The 17,761-nt window shown below is 33.4% G+C and overlaps 1 protein-coding gene and 1 long non-coding RNA gene across 16 annotated transcripts in view; one reads left to right on the top strand and one right to left on the bottom strand.

The window, feature by feature from the left end:
* LOC111416895 (Molecule interacting with CasL) overlaps positions 1–17,761 on the top strand; it is a 105,499-nt gene that overhangs the window by 70,716 nt on the left and 17,022 nt on the right. For 13 of the 14 annotated variants that reach the window (XM_071194007.1, XM_071194006.1, XM_071194000.1 and 10 more), the window contains 2 exons: positions 3,639–3,751; positions 14,606–17,641. In XM_071194007.1, the coding sequence (XP_071050108.1) occupies positions 3,639–3,751; positions 14,606–17,641 (3,149 nt within the window). The remainder of the gene's footprint in view (positions 1–3,638; positions 3,752–14,605; positions 17,642–17,761) is intronic. The other variant, XM_071193994.1, reaches the window with a different exon arrangement.
* On the bottom strand, positions 1,909–2,922 carry LOC139428934 (uncharacterized). Of its 2 annotated transcripts, XR_011639613.1 has the most exons (4): positions 2,577–2,922; positions 2,334–2,518; positions 2,202–2,270; positions 2,017–2,043 (listed from the first exon to the last, which is right to left on the bottom strand). It is a non-coding gene; the product is annotated as an uncharacterized lncRNA (long non-coding RNA). The 2 variants fall into 2 exon arrangements; XR_011639612.1 differs by having other exon boundaries at positions 1,909–2,270.

The following is a 17,761-nucleotide window of genomic DNA, read 5'->3' as shown; positions in this document are numbered from 1 at the left end:
TATCACATGAAGTTGTATATATAGGACAGATTTCATGTATATTCCCTATTTCTCATTTTGTGTCCTCTTAGTTTGCGTACTTGTTTTATGATTTCATCCATTGGATATTAAACAAGAGTGTGCTTAAGAATCCCCAGCCGAATGCCATTATTTACAGATATCTGCTCAGTTAGTTCATCATTTATTTTAGCTTGAATCTTATTTTCTGCATGCGAGATTTTCTGAAAAATAAGAATGGTTTCTATGACTGATGTAGCCTCAAAAGTTAAGTGAAGATGAATACCAACAAGAAACCACTAATTTCGAACACTTAGAAGAAATACTTTTTCTTTGGTGAAAGATTTTTTTACATAAAATAAGATATATTTCGGATAATAAAAAGAATATTAATTTATGACTTTTTAAGACAATCTATACAGGGTGTACAAAAAGTATGGAATAATGCTTCTACAACCTAAACTTCAACTTATATTAAAAAAAGTTTTAAATAAAAGTTACTTGAAACTATTTTCCGCATATCTTGGCGTAGAAACAAAATAAAATCTTGACGGCAGTCTAAGTTACGACATGGTGAGTGTGTTTTTTAAATGGAACACCCTGTATATTTTAAGGTTTTTGGATTCTTTTTGACAAGGTGTTGCAAAATGCCATAAGGTTTTAATGCTTTAAACTGCATAGTTTTCGAGATATTGAAACTTTTATTTAAAAAGATTTGACGTAGTGACAACCAAATTATGGTGTCATTATGGATTAGACAACCTAAGCCTTGACGTCATACTGATGGGCGGAGCTTATACCGACTCCAAACATCTTCGTTGTTAACGATAAATCTCCATATTCAATTTTTCAATTAGTGTTAAAATAACATAAAGTAAGTGACATTTTAAATGACATTTTTATGGCGATTTATCTTAGCAACTGTGGTTAGCCCATCCCTGTGATGTCAAGGCTTAGGTTGTCTATTCCATAATGACGTCATAATTTGGTTGTCGCCAGAGACAAGGAAGGATAGAGATGGCCAACTCTACCTTATTAAATTGTACCTTGCGTACAGCGCCATCCGATGTCACCGCAGAGTACTAATCATAGATTAAAACCAACTTCCACTAGGATAATGGTGTAAAACTGGGCTAACCAACGATCTGGCAACATTGTTCGCTGCGCATCGAAGCGAAGCGAGCGACGTTGCCAGATCGTTGGGGCTAACTTTAACCGCCAAATTTAAAAATAACACAATTAATATTGCTTTGAAAAAAGGAAATAAATATATTTTAAATGAAAGATCTAATTTCAACATAATAATTTATTATTCACAAAACTAATAAAATTTGGTAACATAAATAGAATATAAGTACGAAGGCTTTCACGGCCAGTGTAATTAAACTAGAACTAATAGTAGCACTATCGAAGACGACTCGAAATCACTTCGAAAATTTCTAGCTAGTGTTAGTTCTAGTGATAGTGCTACTATTAGTTCTAGTTTTAGTTCAATAAATAGAATAATGTTACATTTTGTTTACCCTAACAGTTTTTGTAGCGTCTTCCTGGATGGTAATGAAAAGAAATTTGATAAGAACCGGTATCCTTTACCACTTTGTTTGTAAATGGAAAGAGCCAGCACTTCTTTTTTCTGATTTCGGGACTGGCCGCTAAAGAAATTTCTAGTTTCTTTATTCAAATATTTGAGGTTCACCAATACCTGAGGATTTTTCCTCAATTGTATTAGCTTTTGCCTTATTATTCTGGCATTTTTCTTAGCGCGACACAACGCTTTTTTTACTCCAGTTAGGTTGCAATTGCTGCAGTTCTTTGTAAAAGGTAATTTCCTCCGTTTCTTATCTACAAAAATAAAGATAATTTTAAATAAGAATGATTATTCAGTTTTTATGGTATTTACCAATTATTTTTTTTTCATCACTTAGGTGGAACCGTTTCCAATTCATTTCTAATGAAATGGTAGAATTTTTCTCACAAAATGAGGTTGAAGCAATTTCGCAACCTTGTTGTTTGCTACATCCAGGATAGACTTGCATAACAGTTGAACTAGTTACACCAGGAAGTTTGTCGGGGCATACATATGTGGGGGTATAAATATATATATATGGCATGTCGGGGTATAAACATATATAATATGGTATATAATGAATTATATGATTATGAATTATGAAACTAAATAATTAATTTCATACCATGCAGCATACCTGAAGTATCTTCTGTTGGTTGATCTTGTGGAGACAAAAAGCAATTATTTATAGTTTCTTCTTACAAATCTAAATGATTTAAAAAACATATATAGATTAAAAAACAATCTTTTTATCCAAAATTTTATTTACCTAGTAAGCATAATGTAGGTAGCTTTTTCAATTTCTTCTCAACATATTTGCACATTGTTGCAAAATGGTTGGGGCAAACACAATAGTTACTTAGACGCTTATCATTAATTAATTCAAATAATTTTGAATTGTGTATTCCAGAGAGCCAAGCCATTCGAATAATAGGGTCGGTCGGAAAATAATATCTAGAAATACAGAATGAAAGTAATTATGCTGTATTAATTAATAATTTTTATAATTTACCTTTTAATGTCTATCATCACAAGATGGTACACAGCAAGGATTAATAACCGACATTTTTATCATTTAAAAAATTTTAAATGTTTTTTACACTTTTTTACACTTAATTACAAAATTACACTCATAAATTACATTTATTAAAAAAATTAACTGATTTATCAATATCATTTATATTTGACATCACTTAATTTGACTTAATTAATCAAAGATGAATACAAAAAAAAGAAATGAAATATAAGCCGCCTTAAAGGTTGTTTAAATTTGAATTTGTGTAGAATTAGTTATCGACGGTGACATCGGATGGCGTTGACGACGGTTACAATTTTCATTCATTTGAGATCCCCCCCATGGTTGTCGCTACGTCAAATCTTTTTAAATAAAAGTTTCAATATCTCGAAAACTATGCAGTTTAAAGCAATAAAACCTTATGGTATTCTGCAACACCTTGTCAAAAGGAATCCAAAAACCTTAAAATATACAGGAAAATAGTGTCAAGTAACTTTTATTTAAAACTTTTTTTGATGTAAGTTTAAGTTTAGGTTGCATAGTAGAAACCATGAGAGCTGGCAGTGACAGATCGCTTAAAAATGGTATGAATCAAGATATGGACGTACGACTTAGATTATTTCACCACATACATTTAAATGTAGGTTATGTTAGTAATGGAGATTATATGTCAAACATTGTCAAAGATATTATTTAATGATTTTCCTTTCAAAGAAAACATTTTCGGCTTGTGACACTAACAGATTCATGACAACGCTCACAAGACGTTTCGATTTGAGGTTATAATTATAGAGTTACATCCCTTAGAAGAACAGACGTACTTTTTCGACGTGGCCATTTGATTTGTACTGCAAACATATTAAAGTAATGCTATGTCTTTAAAACACACATTACTCTCTAGCGGTTTGTGAACTACGTATGGCATTTGTAAGAACGGAAAACGATGATTTACTGCCAGCTCTCGTGGCGTCTACTATAGAACCGTTATTCCATACTTTTTGTACACCCTGTATAAGTAATAAAAGTAGATTTAATTAATATAACTTTTTTTTTGTTTAGAAGATGATTCTGATACAGCAACAGAAGGTGAAGAAGAAATCCGTGCTCGGGAACTTCGCAAACAGGAAGTTCGTGTCGAACCGCCCGTTCCAGACACGGGTACCGATACCGAGGTGAACCCCCTCTCTATTTTACCTAAAACCAACGATCCCAACACACCCGACTTGCTCAAACTTGAAAATAATACACCCTCCGTGAACAAATCCTCCGATAATTTATCGACTAATTCAAACGAATTTAACAGCGCCGAATCAGAATTAGACGATGTTAAAGTAGAGTTTCAAAATTTACCTTTACGTAAAAGCGCAACGACAAGCTCGGTTAATAACAATAATTTAAAATCGAAAATTATGGTTAAACCAAATTTTGTAATCCCACCGCGTAAAAGCAGCTTTGGCAAAGAGTTTATTCCAACTCAAGACGAAAAACCTCCCGAACCTTTGTTGATTATTAAGCGAACGCCAAGTAAAGTAAATTTACCGAAGGAAGTTGGTAAACCAAAAGTGGTTGTTAAAGCGGATTTTTCCAACGCGAAAAAATACTTTGGTGATACAACTAAAAAACCTTTTAAACCAGCCCAAATAAAAATAAAAGCACCTTTAGTTAAACAGCAAAGTTTACCAGAAAAATCAACCGTTAAAGCTGAGGTGGCACCAAAAAAAGAAACGTTTAATTTCGAACCTGAAGACTGCGATATGAAAGATGTCGATGATTACATTGAAAATTTATTAAAACACGAAGATGAATTATTAAAACCTGTCGATATTAAAGTGGTGAACCAAGAATCTTCGGAATCTGATGAAAAGATCTCAAATAGTATCGAAGATTTACTTAAAGCTCTCGAAACAGAGACGTGTATTAAAGAGGAAGAGGAAGAATTTATTGATGTAAAACCGGAGGAGAAAATTGAGGATCTTTTAGCTTGGATGGAAGAGCTCGATCATCAAGCTGAAGAAACCGAAGTAACCAAATCATTAACGGGGGAAAAATACAAAAACTTAGAAGATATCCTTAAAAAATCTTCGGATAATATTATAAGTAAATTATCGAAAAATAATATTTCAGAATTCGAGAATCACCTTTTAGGGAAATTGCCAAAAACTAACTCAACAAATTTAGCAGAAGAAAATCAACAACCTAAATATGTTCCTTTTATTCTACAACGTTCTAAAACCGACGTAAATTGTAATAAACGAAGCTCGGTTGATTTAGATGCGGTGAAAAAAGTTAACATAAAAAAAGTTTTGGAGAAGTTTGAGAATAACGATAGCCCAGAACCGGAAGTTAAACCAATTCGTAGGAATATAGTGGTACCGAAAAACATTGTCAAACGAAATTCATTCGCAAATTTCTCTTTTAATAGAAGCTTTGAAAAAGAAGATCCTTTATTACTCCCTGAACATCATAGAAAAAGTATCGGGGCGAAAGACTTTAAATTACGAGCTGGCGTCTTTGAAAATGACAACAAAGAGAAAGAAATTGATAAAGTTAAAATGGAAAAACCGATTAATAAATTATTACAAAAAGGAATTGGAATAAATAAAGATTTAGATGTTGTTAAGAAGCCATTAGAAAAACATAGCAATAAATTTTTATTGCAACGAAAATCGCTTCCTGTTACAAAGCTAGAGGGAAAGGTTTTTGATGATCATGGTTCTGATGAGAATTTAAGTGATGAATTTGAAAATCTCGTTGATAAAAGTGACCTAAATGAGAGGTTAGTTACGGATTTATTGAATGAAATGGATCTTTTGAACGATATAAAAGATAAATTAGATGAGGATGAAATTGAAATAACTAAAAGTGATACAAATAATAAAGAAGAAAATGATGAAGCTAATAATAATATTGAAAAAATCTCCCCAAAAATAGACGATAAAGAAGAAAATAAAACCGTTAATTATCAAGAAAGATTAAAACAATTACAAGACCACATTAATAGCATCCAAAAAAATTTGCACGTACTCCCCGTAACACCTGAAAGTCCAAAAACAATTAACTTCGATGAAATTGAACAAAAAATTTCAACTTATCCAACAAATTTTACCCAAAACGCCGAAGATAAAACCATCAAAGAAAATAATGATAATAATTTTTTTCAAGCTGCAGTAACGGTAAAAAGTAGAACCTTTTTACCCACAACTAACGTTTCAGATCACGATCAAGATTTAGATCAAAATATAATAAACGAAAACGTTAATAATCAAAACATAATCGATCAAATCAACGAGCAAAATCAAAATCACCCCGAAATTAATTTAAAAACCGAATATACCCCTCCGGTTCCAAGGCGACACAAAAAAGAATCTCAAATTCCGAGATTAATTAAACAAAACTCGGTTGAAGGTGAAACAACATTAAAACCTACTCCTCAATTAAGAGCGGCGAGTGTTTCGCCTTCGATGGTTCGGAAATTTGAACCACCACCTCCGATTAAACCGTTACGAAAACGATCGAGTATGTCTCCAATGTTACCAAGGAGGAATTTAGAAGAACAAAATAATAACAACAAAGGTTCGGCTTGTAGTTTGGCGGAAACGAATCAAAACTTAACCGTAAAATTAAACCCAAAAAGTACATCGGCCGAAAACGTTTCTTCGAAATCACACGAAAAACGATCAAAGAATACGAGCAACAAAGATAAAGAATGTTGCATTCAATAATTAAATCAATTTGTTTCATTTTAACCCCACTAATTTTTATAGAGTAGTTAATTTTTAAGTAGTGTTTAAAAAAAAAATAATAAAATAAGCGAGAGTGTGATAATAACGCAGCGAATTTTTAACTTTTTCTAGTCACTTTTTTTACGAACGGGTAGAAATATTCTACTAACAATCTTGGATTGCCCTTAACGCGAAGCATCAATCGCGTTAACATCGCTTGTGTTATTGTGTTTGTTAAAGTTTTAAAAAATTTTATCTGTCGTTGTTGCATATTCAAAGTTTATGAAGCATCAACCGTTTTTTTTTTATTGCATAATCGCGTTTCTTTAAATCGCAACCAGCATTCACAAAATAATAATTTTTCTCCCATTATTCGTCACATAAACACATCATTTCTCCCTCGTTACGTAAATACAAATTTAAGAACGGTGTAGTGCCCAGGTTTCGACACGTCACGCTCTAGCAATGGTAAACCTAAAGGTAACTATGTGCGTGGTTTAAACGTGTTTGTTGTAATTAATACGATATAAAAAAAAACGAGACGAGAAGACTACTTTTTTTTTGCAACTTAACATTTTCCATTGCTGGCGTGAGTGTTGTTTTAGTTTTTTTTTATTTTTTACCAATTTTTTTTATTTGTTTTTAACAATTAACCGTGCTATTATTATTTATGTTTATAATTCTGGATTTTATTTCTTATAGGTTTCTTTTAATTTATTTAGCTCCTTTTAGAATTGCATCATTTTTAATTAATTTTTTTAGGTTTGTATTTAATTATCATTCATTATAATGGCACAAAGTTAAACAAATTAATAATTTCGTTTCACAAACTTATAAATATGTACAGTGATACAATAAGTCTACATACACCCCAGAAAATGATAATATCTCAGCTCCTGAAATGTTATTCAATGAATTTTTTAAACGAAGGATATTAGAAGTTTATATTATTTTAATACAAAGTCGAAACAGTTCAACTTGTGCTACGAAATGAAGGCTACAGCAGTAGATTTAGTCGCACATCTCTCAAGACTGCTAAACCCGAATTATTCTAGTTCAAGGTCTTGTGTTAGTTCTAGTGATAGTGCAAAACTAGAACTAACACTAGATCTACAACTAGAAACATTCGGGCTTAGCCGCACGTCTCTCAAGACGGCTAAACCCGAATTATTCTAGTTCTAAGTCTAGTGTTAGTTGTAGTGATAGTGCTAGTGTAAATCTAGAACCAACACTAGATCTAGAACTAGAAACATTCGGATTTAACCGCACGTCTCTCAAGACGGCTAAACCCGAATGATTCTAGTTCTAAGTCTAGTGTTAGTTGTAGTGATAGTGTAAAACTAGAACTAACACTAGATCTACAACTAGAAACATTCGGGCTTAGCCGCACGTCTCTCAAGACGGCTAAACCCGAATTATTCTAGTTCCAGGTCTTGTGTTAGTTCTAGTGATAGTGCAAAACTAGAACTAACACTAGATCTAGAATTAGAAACATTCGGGCTTAGCCGCACGTCTCTCAAGACGGCTAAACCCGAATTATTCTAGTTCTAGGTCTTCTGTTAGTTCTAGTGATAGTGCAAAACTAGAACTAACACTAGATCTAGAACTAGAAACATTCGGGCTTAGCCGCACGTCTCTCAAGACGGCTAAACCCGAATGATTCTAGGTCTAAGTCTTGTGTTAGTTGTAGTGATAGTGCTAGTGTAAAACTAGAACCAACACTAGATCTAGAACTAGAAACATTCGGATTTAGCCGCACGTCTCTCAAGACGGCTAAACCCGAATTATTCTAGTTCTAGGTCTTCTGTTAGTTCTAGTGATAGTGCAAAACTAGAACTAACACTAGATCTAGAACTAGAAACATTCGGATTTAGCCGCACGTCTCTCAAGACGGCTAAACCCGAATTATTCTAGTTCTAGGTCTTCTGTTAGTTCTAGTGATAGTGCAAAACTAGAACTAACACTAGATCTAGAACTAGAAACATTCGGGGTTAGCCGCACGTCTCTCAAGACGGCTAAACCCGAATGATTCTAGTTCTAAGTCTTGTGTTAGTTGTAGTGATAGTGTTAGTGTAAAACTAGAACCAACACTAGATCTAGAACTAGAAACATTCGGATTTAGCCGCACGTCTCTCAAGACGGCTAAACCCGAATTATTCTAGTTCTAGGTCTTGTGTTAGTTCTAGTGATAGTGCAAAACTAGAACTAACACTATATAGATCTAGAACTAGAAACGTTCGGATTTAGCCGCACGTCTCTCAAGACGGCTAAACCCAAATTATTCTAGTTCTAGGTCTTGTGTTAGTTATAGTGATAGTGCTAGTGTAAAACAAGAACTAACACCAGACCTAGAACTAGAAACATTCAGATACTTTCTTGTTCTAGGTCTAGTGTTAGTTCTAGTTTTAGTTCAATAAAAATATACAACATAGTGATATCTTATGCTAACTAGTGCTACTTATCACTGTCTCTAGAACTAACATTAGACCTAAAACTAGAAACATTCGGGCTTAGCCGCACGTCTTTCAAGACTGCCAAACCCAAATTATTCTAGTTCTAGATGTTGTGTTAGTTCTGTGATCTAGTTCTTGTGATAGTGCTAGTGTAAAACTAGAACTAACACTAGAACTAAATACTTTCTAGTCCTTTTTATGTAAAATATGGAAATAATATGAACTTCTTACATAATAAAAATAGGAAAAAGTAAATACAGTGAAGACCGGTTATAACGAGCAGTCAAGGGACCGAAAAAATTGCTCGCTATAGACGGTACCTCGTTATAACCAAGGTTGTCGTAATATGTAACATAAATTTTAATACTTGTGCAAAAAGTAGTAACCAGCAATTTTAAGAACGACTTAAAAAAATCTTTTTGTTTTTGCACTTTTACAATGAAATTTTTGTTTATTCACTATCAGAAATTAATCACTATGAGAAATTTTGTTTGCTTTAAAAGTATACGATTGAAAAGGTAAAAACAAAAAAATACATTATCATGTTTTTGCAATTTTTCATAACATTGTTGTTTAAGACAGATACAACTACCTAATAGACTAAAACTAATTAACTAAACATCTATACTATTATACATCTAAAATTAATTTTTATTGAAATATTCTCGGACGTTTTTCTGTTTTATGCTTTTATGTAATAATTCCTGGCAAATATTTTTGTTTATTGTATCGCATGCGAACATACATTCAGTATTGTCCGCATAGTTGGTTGCAATGTAACGTGTCACCCTAGAAAATGCTTCTAAAAATTCATTTTTTGATATGTTTCGTTCTACCTCTTCATCTAATTCACCGTCAGATTCATTATCTTTATTCAACACGTTAGACATTATTTCAGTGTCAGATAAAATGGAACCAGTAGTAACATCGTCATCGATAGTGGCAAATAAATTTAAATCGATACCGTCTATTTCCAAACCGTTTTTCTCTGCCCAACTAGAAAGATTTTCTTCCACAGAGATACGCGTAATTAATTGAGCTAAGGGAATTTCATATTCCTCGCTAAAACTCTCTGCAAGATTGCCGAATGCATGACGAAAGCAGGCATTCGGCAAATTCATTATTGTTTCTTTTTTAACATTTATCCATGCGCTGTTTAGCATTATTATGGCATCTAAAATATCGATTTTTAATTTTTCGTTCAGATCCATAGCTTCTACTAACTTGAACAATAACTTTTGGCGGTAAAACGTTTTCATTGATTTAATTATGCCTCGGTCCATCGGTTGTAAGACGGAAGTTGAATTTCGCGAAAAGTACGCAAGTTCAATACATTCTAAGTTGTTAATATGAGGATTTTTGTAACGACATATAGATGCAAGTTCACGTAAATCTAGCGATAAACTGAACTGCCCATGGTGCCTAAATGGCGCGTCACGACGTCGCCAGATTTTTACGTCATTCGCTCGTTATAGACGATACAAAACACGCAAAACTACAACCGAGCTCTCGTTATAACCGAGCACGCGTTATAACCGAGATTTTTTACATTGTAAGGATAGGATTTTTCACGGGACTTGGAAGCTTGCTCGTTATAGAGCAGGTGCTCGTTATCAAGCATACTCATTATAACCGGTCTTTACTGTACTTTTTGTGAGAAATATTAAAAATACTTAATTTATTTCAAAAAGTAAACATGTTTCGAAACAAATGTTTCAATTTCAGTACTTGAAATAATTACAAAATGATGTTGAAATTTTAAAATATGTTGGAAATAGGAATGAGTTTTGGTTTTCTTTCTTAAAATACAAAATATTTGAAAAGGATTTTATTTGTTTCGATTTTGTAAAAAGTTTTTTGGAAATATTTTGTATTTTAAAAAAGAAAACCAAAATTCATTCCTATTTCCTATTTCTCACAAAAAGTATTTACTTTCTCCTATTTTTATTATTTAATTTTACAGAAATATGGAGAATTTCATCCCTTTTAACTTCTTACATGTATTGTTAAAAAATTTCATTGAATTACATTTCGGGAGCTGAGATATTATCATTTTCCGACCTGTATGTAGACTTTATTGTATCACTGTAGTTGTCGATTTGCTTATTTGTTATGATTTTGACAGAAACCGATATGGCTTAAACATTCTAATCAATACTTTACAAAGTACAGCCACTTGGGTTCTTCTCAAGTTAAAAAGTCAAAAGTTGTTTACGACTTTGGCTACCAGATCTCGTCCCCAAAACGAGAAATGAATGTAGTCAGTGAATATCTTGACAGTAACAAGATGACGCTATGGCACCATTTTGTCGAAAATAAACATTAAAAGTTCTGGTCAAATAAATGTATTCAACATGTCTTGATTCGAATTTACTGTCACTGTAACGTTGTTCTCCTCAAACAAATAGGGTCTGATTTTGCCAAAAAGGGAAGTGCACACCAAACTGGAAAGGTTTATTACCAGAATTATCAAGAGTCAATTTTAGGCATTTTACGTCTTTTACGCCTTAGAGCGAAAGTTTTGTTTTTTTACTGAACAATTCGAATAGAAACGAGCTTCATCCTTCATTATCAGGTTTTCATCAAACGGCACTAGCAAGCCAGCAGGGATGCCTCAATGTTGTGCATAGTTTGTTTTGAACCACCCGCATTTTGTGAAGGTGCTATTTCAAATCAAAACAACATTTCTTTTAACAAATTCTTGGTTATCTGTTACTTTTTAGATTTTGACCACCTTTTTACCTGATCTAAAGGCTCCAGTTCTAAACGGTTTGATAGTACTTTCACAGTATTGTTATCATTCCAAGTCACAAAAAAATTTCATTTTTTGTGTCATATCTATGGTCATGTACACCCTGAATTTCTTTTTTTATGTCTTTATCATTTTTTATCGTATTGTACCATTCGCTTTTATACCATTTTCCTTTAATTTTACTGTTAGTTCAAAACTTGTAAAAATGTTATCGAAATACAATTCGTACTCTGTTGGATGCTGTAACATTTTTGCCATTTTCATTAAAACAGGTGATTCTAAACCACTAATTTCTTGTTCTTCAGATTTACCTTGATAAACGTCCATATGAAAGCAAAAACCGGTGATGGAAGAACATAAAGCCCATTGTTTGAATGCGAATCTTATAGGTTTTCCATGGATAAATTGCTTAAGAAAATGGTGGCTATAGTATCTGACCATTTGCTCATCTACATAAAGCTATTCCGAAAATATTCAGAATTTTTTAAAATTGGTTCGAATTTTGAACAATCTGTCTACTTTATCTGATTGAGAGGTTAATGGAATTATTATTGAAATGAAACTTTTTTATTTCTATAAATCTGTTTTAGGTCATACAATTTCGTACACATTCTATCTTGATATCTTCGTCTCCACACCACTACATTTGCTCTTGGGGTAAAGAATGATATCTAGATAATATAAATATTCCAACTGGCAATTCTGTTTTGCAAATATTTTACTCTAAGAAAGATTCATCAAATATTCATTCAAAGATATCAACTGAAGTTTTCCCTTTCAAATTCAGTTTGATGTCGCTTATCATTGAAGCTGTCATTGAATCATTCGAAGAAGTGCTTGAAAAATTCTAACTAATATTCTTCCAAGATGATGATAAAGTAACCTTATTTTTCTTCTTGGTTGGTTCCTGTGCCGTTTCTGATCTTGCGGCAGAGTATCCTGTAGTACATCTTCATCCATGTAATCTGACACTGTATCTACTTTTTCTGGTGGTAATTCCACCACGTCAACGACATCCTCTTCCAAATCTTTGAAGTCAGCAAGCGTAAAAAATGTTGTTATTATATTGCTACAAAAACTGTAACCAAAATATTGATTACAATAAAAAAGACAGTACATGCTAAGGTTCTCAATTGGAGAACGACATAAAAATCTATTTTCCTTTGCTGTACTGCAATATATTAACTCACTTTAGGCATAAAATCTATCTATGATGTTCAATTTTCAAATTATAAGAGTAAATTTAAAAAATTTTATTCTGTAAAAACTCTTGTAAACAATTCCGCTTTACTGCGACTTGCTAATTTTCTCAGATAACCTCAAAAAATTACCTTCAATAAATCACATTTCATAACTAATCAACACTGTCAACTTAAGATAATTAAAGTTTGTAATGACAAGTAAGTGTTTTGCAACGGTCTTATTTATTTAATATTATGAAATAAATTATCTCCAGTCCTCATTTGAGGACTATGGCAGGGAATACTAGACTGATCGATGTGATTGCCTCTAAAGGTGCATTTAAACCAAACGAACAAAGAGCTAGAGCTAGAACAAGAGCATTCTTTCTTGATCTTTTAGTGTAAACGAAAGCGCGTTTTTAGCGTTTACACCAAAATATCAACGAGCAAAAATGAGAATCAAGAAATAGAATTCTTGCACATAGATGTTTAGATCAGCCGAACGAATGCTCATTCGGCTAGAATACAAGAACGCTTTGAAGAGACCGCTCCGATGAGCGAGCACGTCCGAACACGCAAGAAGGCTCTAAGCAATTGTTCGCACGCTCTGGTGTCGTTTACATCAAGCGATCGAACATTCTTAGAATATTCCCTAGAATCTTTGAGAACACAGACAAAACAACGAAAGAATGCTCTACATCTGTTTACACTAAAAGAATATGATAGAGTGGGGATAGAATGAGCATTCGCTCGTCTGATGTAAATCGGCCCTAACACTCTGGCGATATGTTCTGGTGTTATGGCACTTATTATAGGCCTCGCGGTCTTTTTTTGCAATGCTTCCTGTTAATCTGAAGTGTTCAACCCATGGTAGGATTATATTGCAACGAAAGATCCTCTATTTTTCTTACAACGATAGATCCGTTAACTAAAACGGTTAGCAACCTTGAAGCGAATATCCTCACGTGTATCTCTGTATTACCACCTGCAGCTGGACTTCGAGATATTGGTGGCATTCCAATCAAATTCCAAATCATTCGATATTGAACCTGAAGACGACATTTCCATACCCAATTACGTCCGTTTAGACGGGCAGTTTTTAATTCATTTCATCAACCATCACAGTCGAAATTAGAGCAATTGCTACCAGTATCAGCGAGCTCAGCACTTACTGAGTTTAGTTTAACTCTTCAAGTGAAAGGTTCGAATATGTCCACATAGATCTTTCAATTGTAAAAAGGGTTCACCTCTGGATGACCAACCCAAAAAATTTTAATCATAGCTTTTGGAGAAACTTAATTACAAGCTGGTAATCCTTCCAACGATAATAATATTACTTCATGTACTGCAATTCGATTAGATTCTCAAGTGAATTCCTAACGACTTTAAAAGGGGTCAGAAACGAGAAGATATCGACAAATTTTGTATAAGAATTGGTGTGACACTTCTGGAGGCATTATATAAGATGCATATCCCGTTATTGCTATCTAAAACTCGCCTATAATAGACTTGTACAAATGATTTGACAGGTTCTAACTGATTTGAAATTCAAATTTTTAGTCGCACATGTCAAATAATGGAAACAAAGCTACTGAAATATGAGTACATCATTTGATATGAGCCACTATAAAATATGTTTCCAATCTTCTTGCTCCAATGACTTGTTCTGTCTTGCACCAATGACTCAATTAATCATTATGAATCAGCGTTCTCAACACCGACAACGAATATATCTACATTTCTATTAATTTCATTATTTAATTTAATTTTTTACTTAATTTTCATTATAATGAATGGTTTAAATCTTACCTAAAAAAATGTTTGCATGTCTTTTTATTTACATTAAAAATAAACCATAAATCTATCTACAATATTAAATAACCCATTCAAAACCACAATTAATTTTTATAATTTCCAGATTGCTTCTTGCGAATCCTCATCAGAATCATCCAGCGAAATACAAAATTCTGCAACGGAAATTTCAACCGATTCGGAATTTGCGCACGACGAACCAACACCAACTCGGGAGGCGCCCAAAAAGATGTTCGATCAGTTCGTGACAAAGACTCGTGGATCCGGTTTACCGAAAAAAGTACAGGTGAAGTCCTCAGTTTTACAAGGGCCGACCAACAACAACGGTAGGGCCCAAAAAAGTAAAGATATCGAACTGAAATTTACACCGTTGATTCCGTCGCCGGTTATAAGAAAACCGCCACCGATTTCACTCTTCGCTAAAAACGAGGGTTACTCGTTGAATCGCACGCAAAGCACCGGTGGTATAGCAACTAAAGTGTCGTTGGAATTGAAAAAGAAATATTTATTGGGAGAGGTTAATACGGCGGGGAATATTCAAAAATCGGGTAGTGCTTCGACGTTGGATTCGAAATTTAAATCGTTTCATACAAATATAAGCGATTGTCAGAAATTGTTGAAGCCAGCGCCCGAAATAAGCGCGAGTATGCAAGTTTTTTGTAATAGATTAAACGAAAGAACGTCGCCTTTATCTCCTATTTTTGGTGGGCCGAATATTTTTGGTAAAGACAAAACGTCGCCTACGGTTGAATTAAAATCGCCAAGTTTAAATGGTTTATTAGAAATTACAAAATGTGCGAGTACAAGTTGCGTCCCCGAAACTAAATCGAGTTTAGATGAAGAAATTTTGAAAGTTAACGAAACGGAGGGGCGCCCAAGGAGTCCTGTTCATGAAAAAAGTATTATAGTCCCTGTAATCGATTGGGAGAAAAATAAAAAAGATAAAGAGAAGTATGTTGATAGTCTTTCATCGACAGATTCAGAGTTAGATGTTAACATAACTTCAAAATCAACCGTTAATAATATCCCAAGGTTGGAAGTACACGATGATTCTGGGGCGATTTTAAACGAAGAATTTGATAGCTTAAACGTTGTAGATGTTAACAGGAAATTAGACGTCCCAAAATCAATTAATGGGGAAAAGAAAACTTTAAATCAACCAAAGATTTTACCGGAAATGAATGACTCAATTTTACCAGAGCAACATAGTGCCTTACATGTAAAAGAAAAACTCGAAAAAGAAGACAAAGAAGAAAGTAAATCATTAAAAAGCGGGAGAAGTAGCCCCTCAACTGAAGATATCAATCAAGCGGCTTTAACAGAAACCGAATTATCAGATTGGGCCCGCGACGGAATGGGTTCCGATGATTTAGAAGACGTAGATTTCGAAATGAGCCCAAAAACCAAAGACAAATTTGTTAAAAAAGTTAAAATCGAGCATGTTTGTGCAAAAAATAAAGAGAAAAAACAACCTGTAACGGAATGCGTTAATATTTTAAACTTGAATATCGAGAATATTGAGTTTATGGATACCGGAACTGAAAGTAGCGATGATAACGCCCCAACACAAAATAATGGGTACGTTCAGTTTCATAACGATGATGAATTTCTTGAGGATAGCTTATCGCCTGTTATTTTAGTTAATAATATCGTTGAAACGGCAAATCCTGTTGTTATAACAAGCTTGGTTGATAATGAAATAAATAAAGATGTAGATGAAGAAATAAATGAAGGGAAAAATGGTATTGAAGAAGATAAAAATGATGATAGTCTGGTTGTTGTAGAAACTGGAACAACAACGGAAGAAAATACTTGTAGTGACTCAACTGTTAAAGTAGTAACAGAAAAAAATGAAAATATTGAAATTGAAACGATAAAAGAATCAAATGAGGATGAGGTGATTGATATTAAAGCTGATTCTAAGCCAGAAATAACTCCTGTTTTGACTGAATTAGAAACACCAACAAATCTAGAAAATAAGTTACCTTCTTTAGAATTTGATGAACACTGTCAAAGGTTACAATCAAAGATTGAATTTAGTAACGCTAGAGATTCTATAGATATACGTAAAACTCGTCGAAAAAGTAAACCCGACGTGATCAAACCGGATTTAATACAAGAAGAAAAGAAAATTTCTTCGTCACAAATCGTGCTTCCAATAATAACAACTTTGTATAAAAAAGAAGAAATTGAAAAAGAACGCAATTTGAACCAAAAATTAGTACAGGAAATGGTCATGAACAAAATGAAGGCTCAAAATAAATCTTTAGAACGTAAAAAAAGAAGTAGGAATTCTTTTAGCCCTATAAGACCATTTGAACTTACTAAATCAGCAACGACTGAAATTACAAGTCAAGTAACACCGGACGTTTTATTATCAACAATAAACCCACTACAAAAATCGCAATCTAATATCTACAAAAAAGAACTTTCAACAACCGATAAATTACCCGATGTAAGCCAAATTAACAATGAATTTAAAACGCCAAAAGCCCCACCTCGAACGAAATGCGACGAAGCGAAACGCACCGCGGAAAAATTCAAACAAGACGCGCGCGCGAGAGTACGTCTCCTTTCCGATGAAGATCTCGGGTTAAGCCCCGAAGATAAATTAGTTAAACTCCGCCAAAAAACTTGTAAAAAACTAAAAGATAACGAAACCGTAGATATCCACATTCAAGATAGTATCGAGTCTTTAGTTATTAATCGAGAACGAAGAAACTCGTTATTATACAACAACGACACTTTAAAACGAAACACTTCGTTTAGACGATCGAAAAGTGGCGGTGAAGTGACACAAAGTAGTGTTGATTTAACGTTGAAGTTAAGCCCGGTTCGACCGAACGTTGAGTTATCTTTACCGATGAGGACGAAATCGGTTTCGGAAATAAACCGTCCTTTAGCGTTGAAACCGGTTGAGATAAAGAATACTGGGAATACGTCGTTTTGTAAGTCGGATCCTAATTTGTTGACCGATCAGAAGAAGGAGAAGAAATCGAAAGATCGCGAGAGGCGAAAAAGTATTACTAAATTTATTACGGATATGTTTACGAAGAAAAAAGATAACGCCGGGACGTCGCCGCCAAGTCAAAGTAAAGGATTTCTATCCAGGATCTCTCCGAAGAGCAAAACTAAATCAAAGGTATATTGTTTGTTTTATTAAGATTAATCGCAAAATTGTATAAAGCTTTATCAATGAAACTTGGATTTTGGAAAAAAGTTTAACAAGAATAATTTAATTGATAATGAAAATAATAATAAA

Source organism: Onthophagus taurus, chromosome 1 (genome assembly GCF_036711975.1).
Source record: "Onthophagus taurus isolate NC chromosome 1, IU_Otau_3.0, whole genome shotgun sequence".
NCBI classification, from domain to species: Eukaryota; Metazoa; Arthropoda; class Insecta; order Coleoptera; family Scarabaeidae; genus Onthophagus; species Onthophagus taurus.
This window is presented reverse-complemented; position numbering and strand designations above follow the sequence as displayed.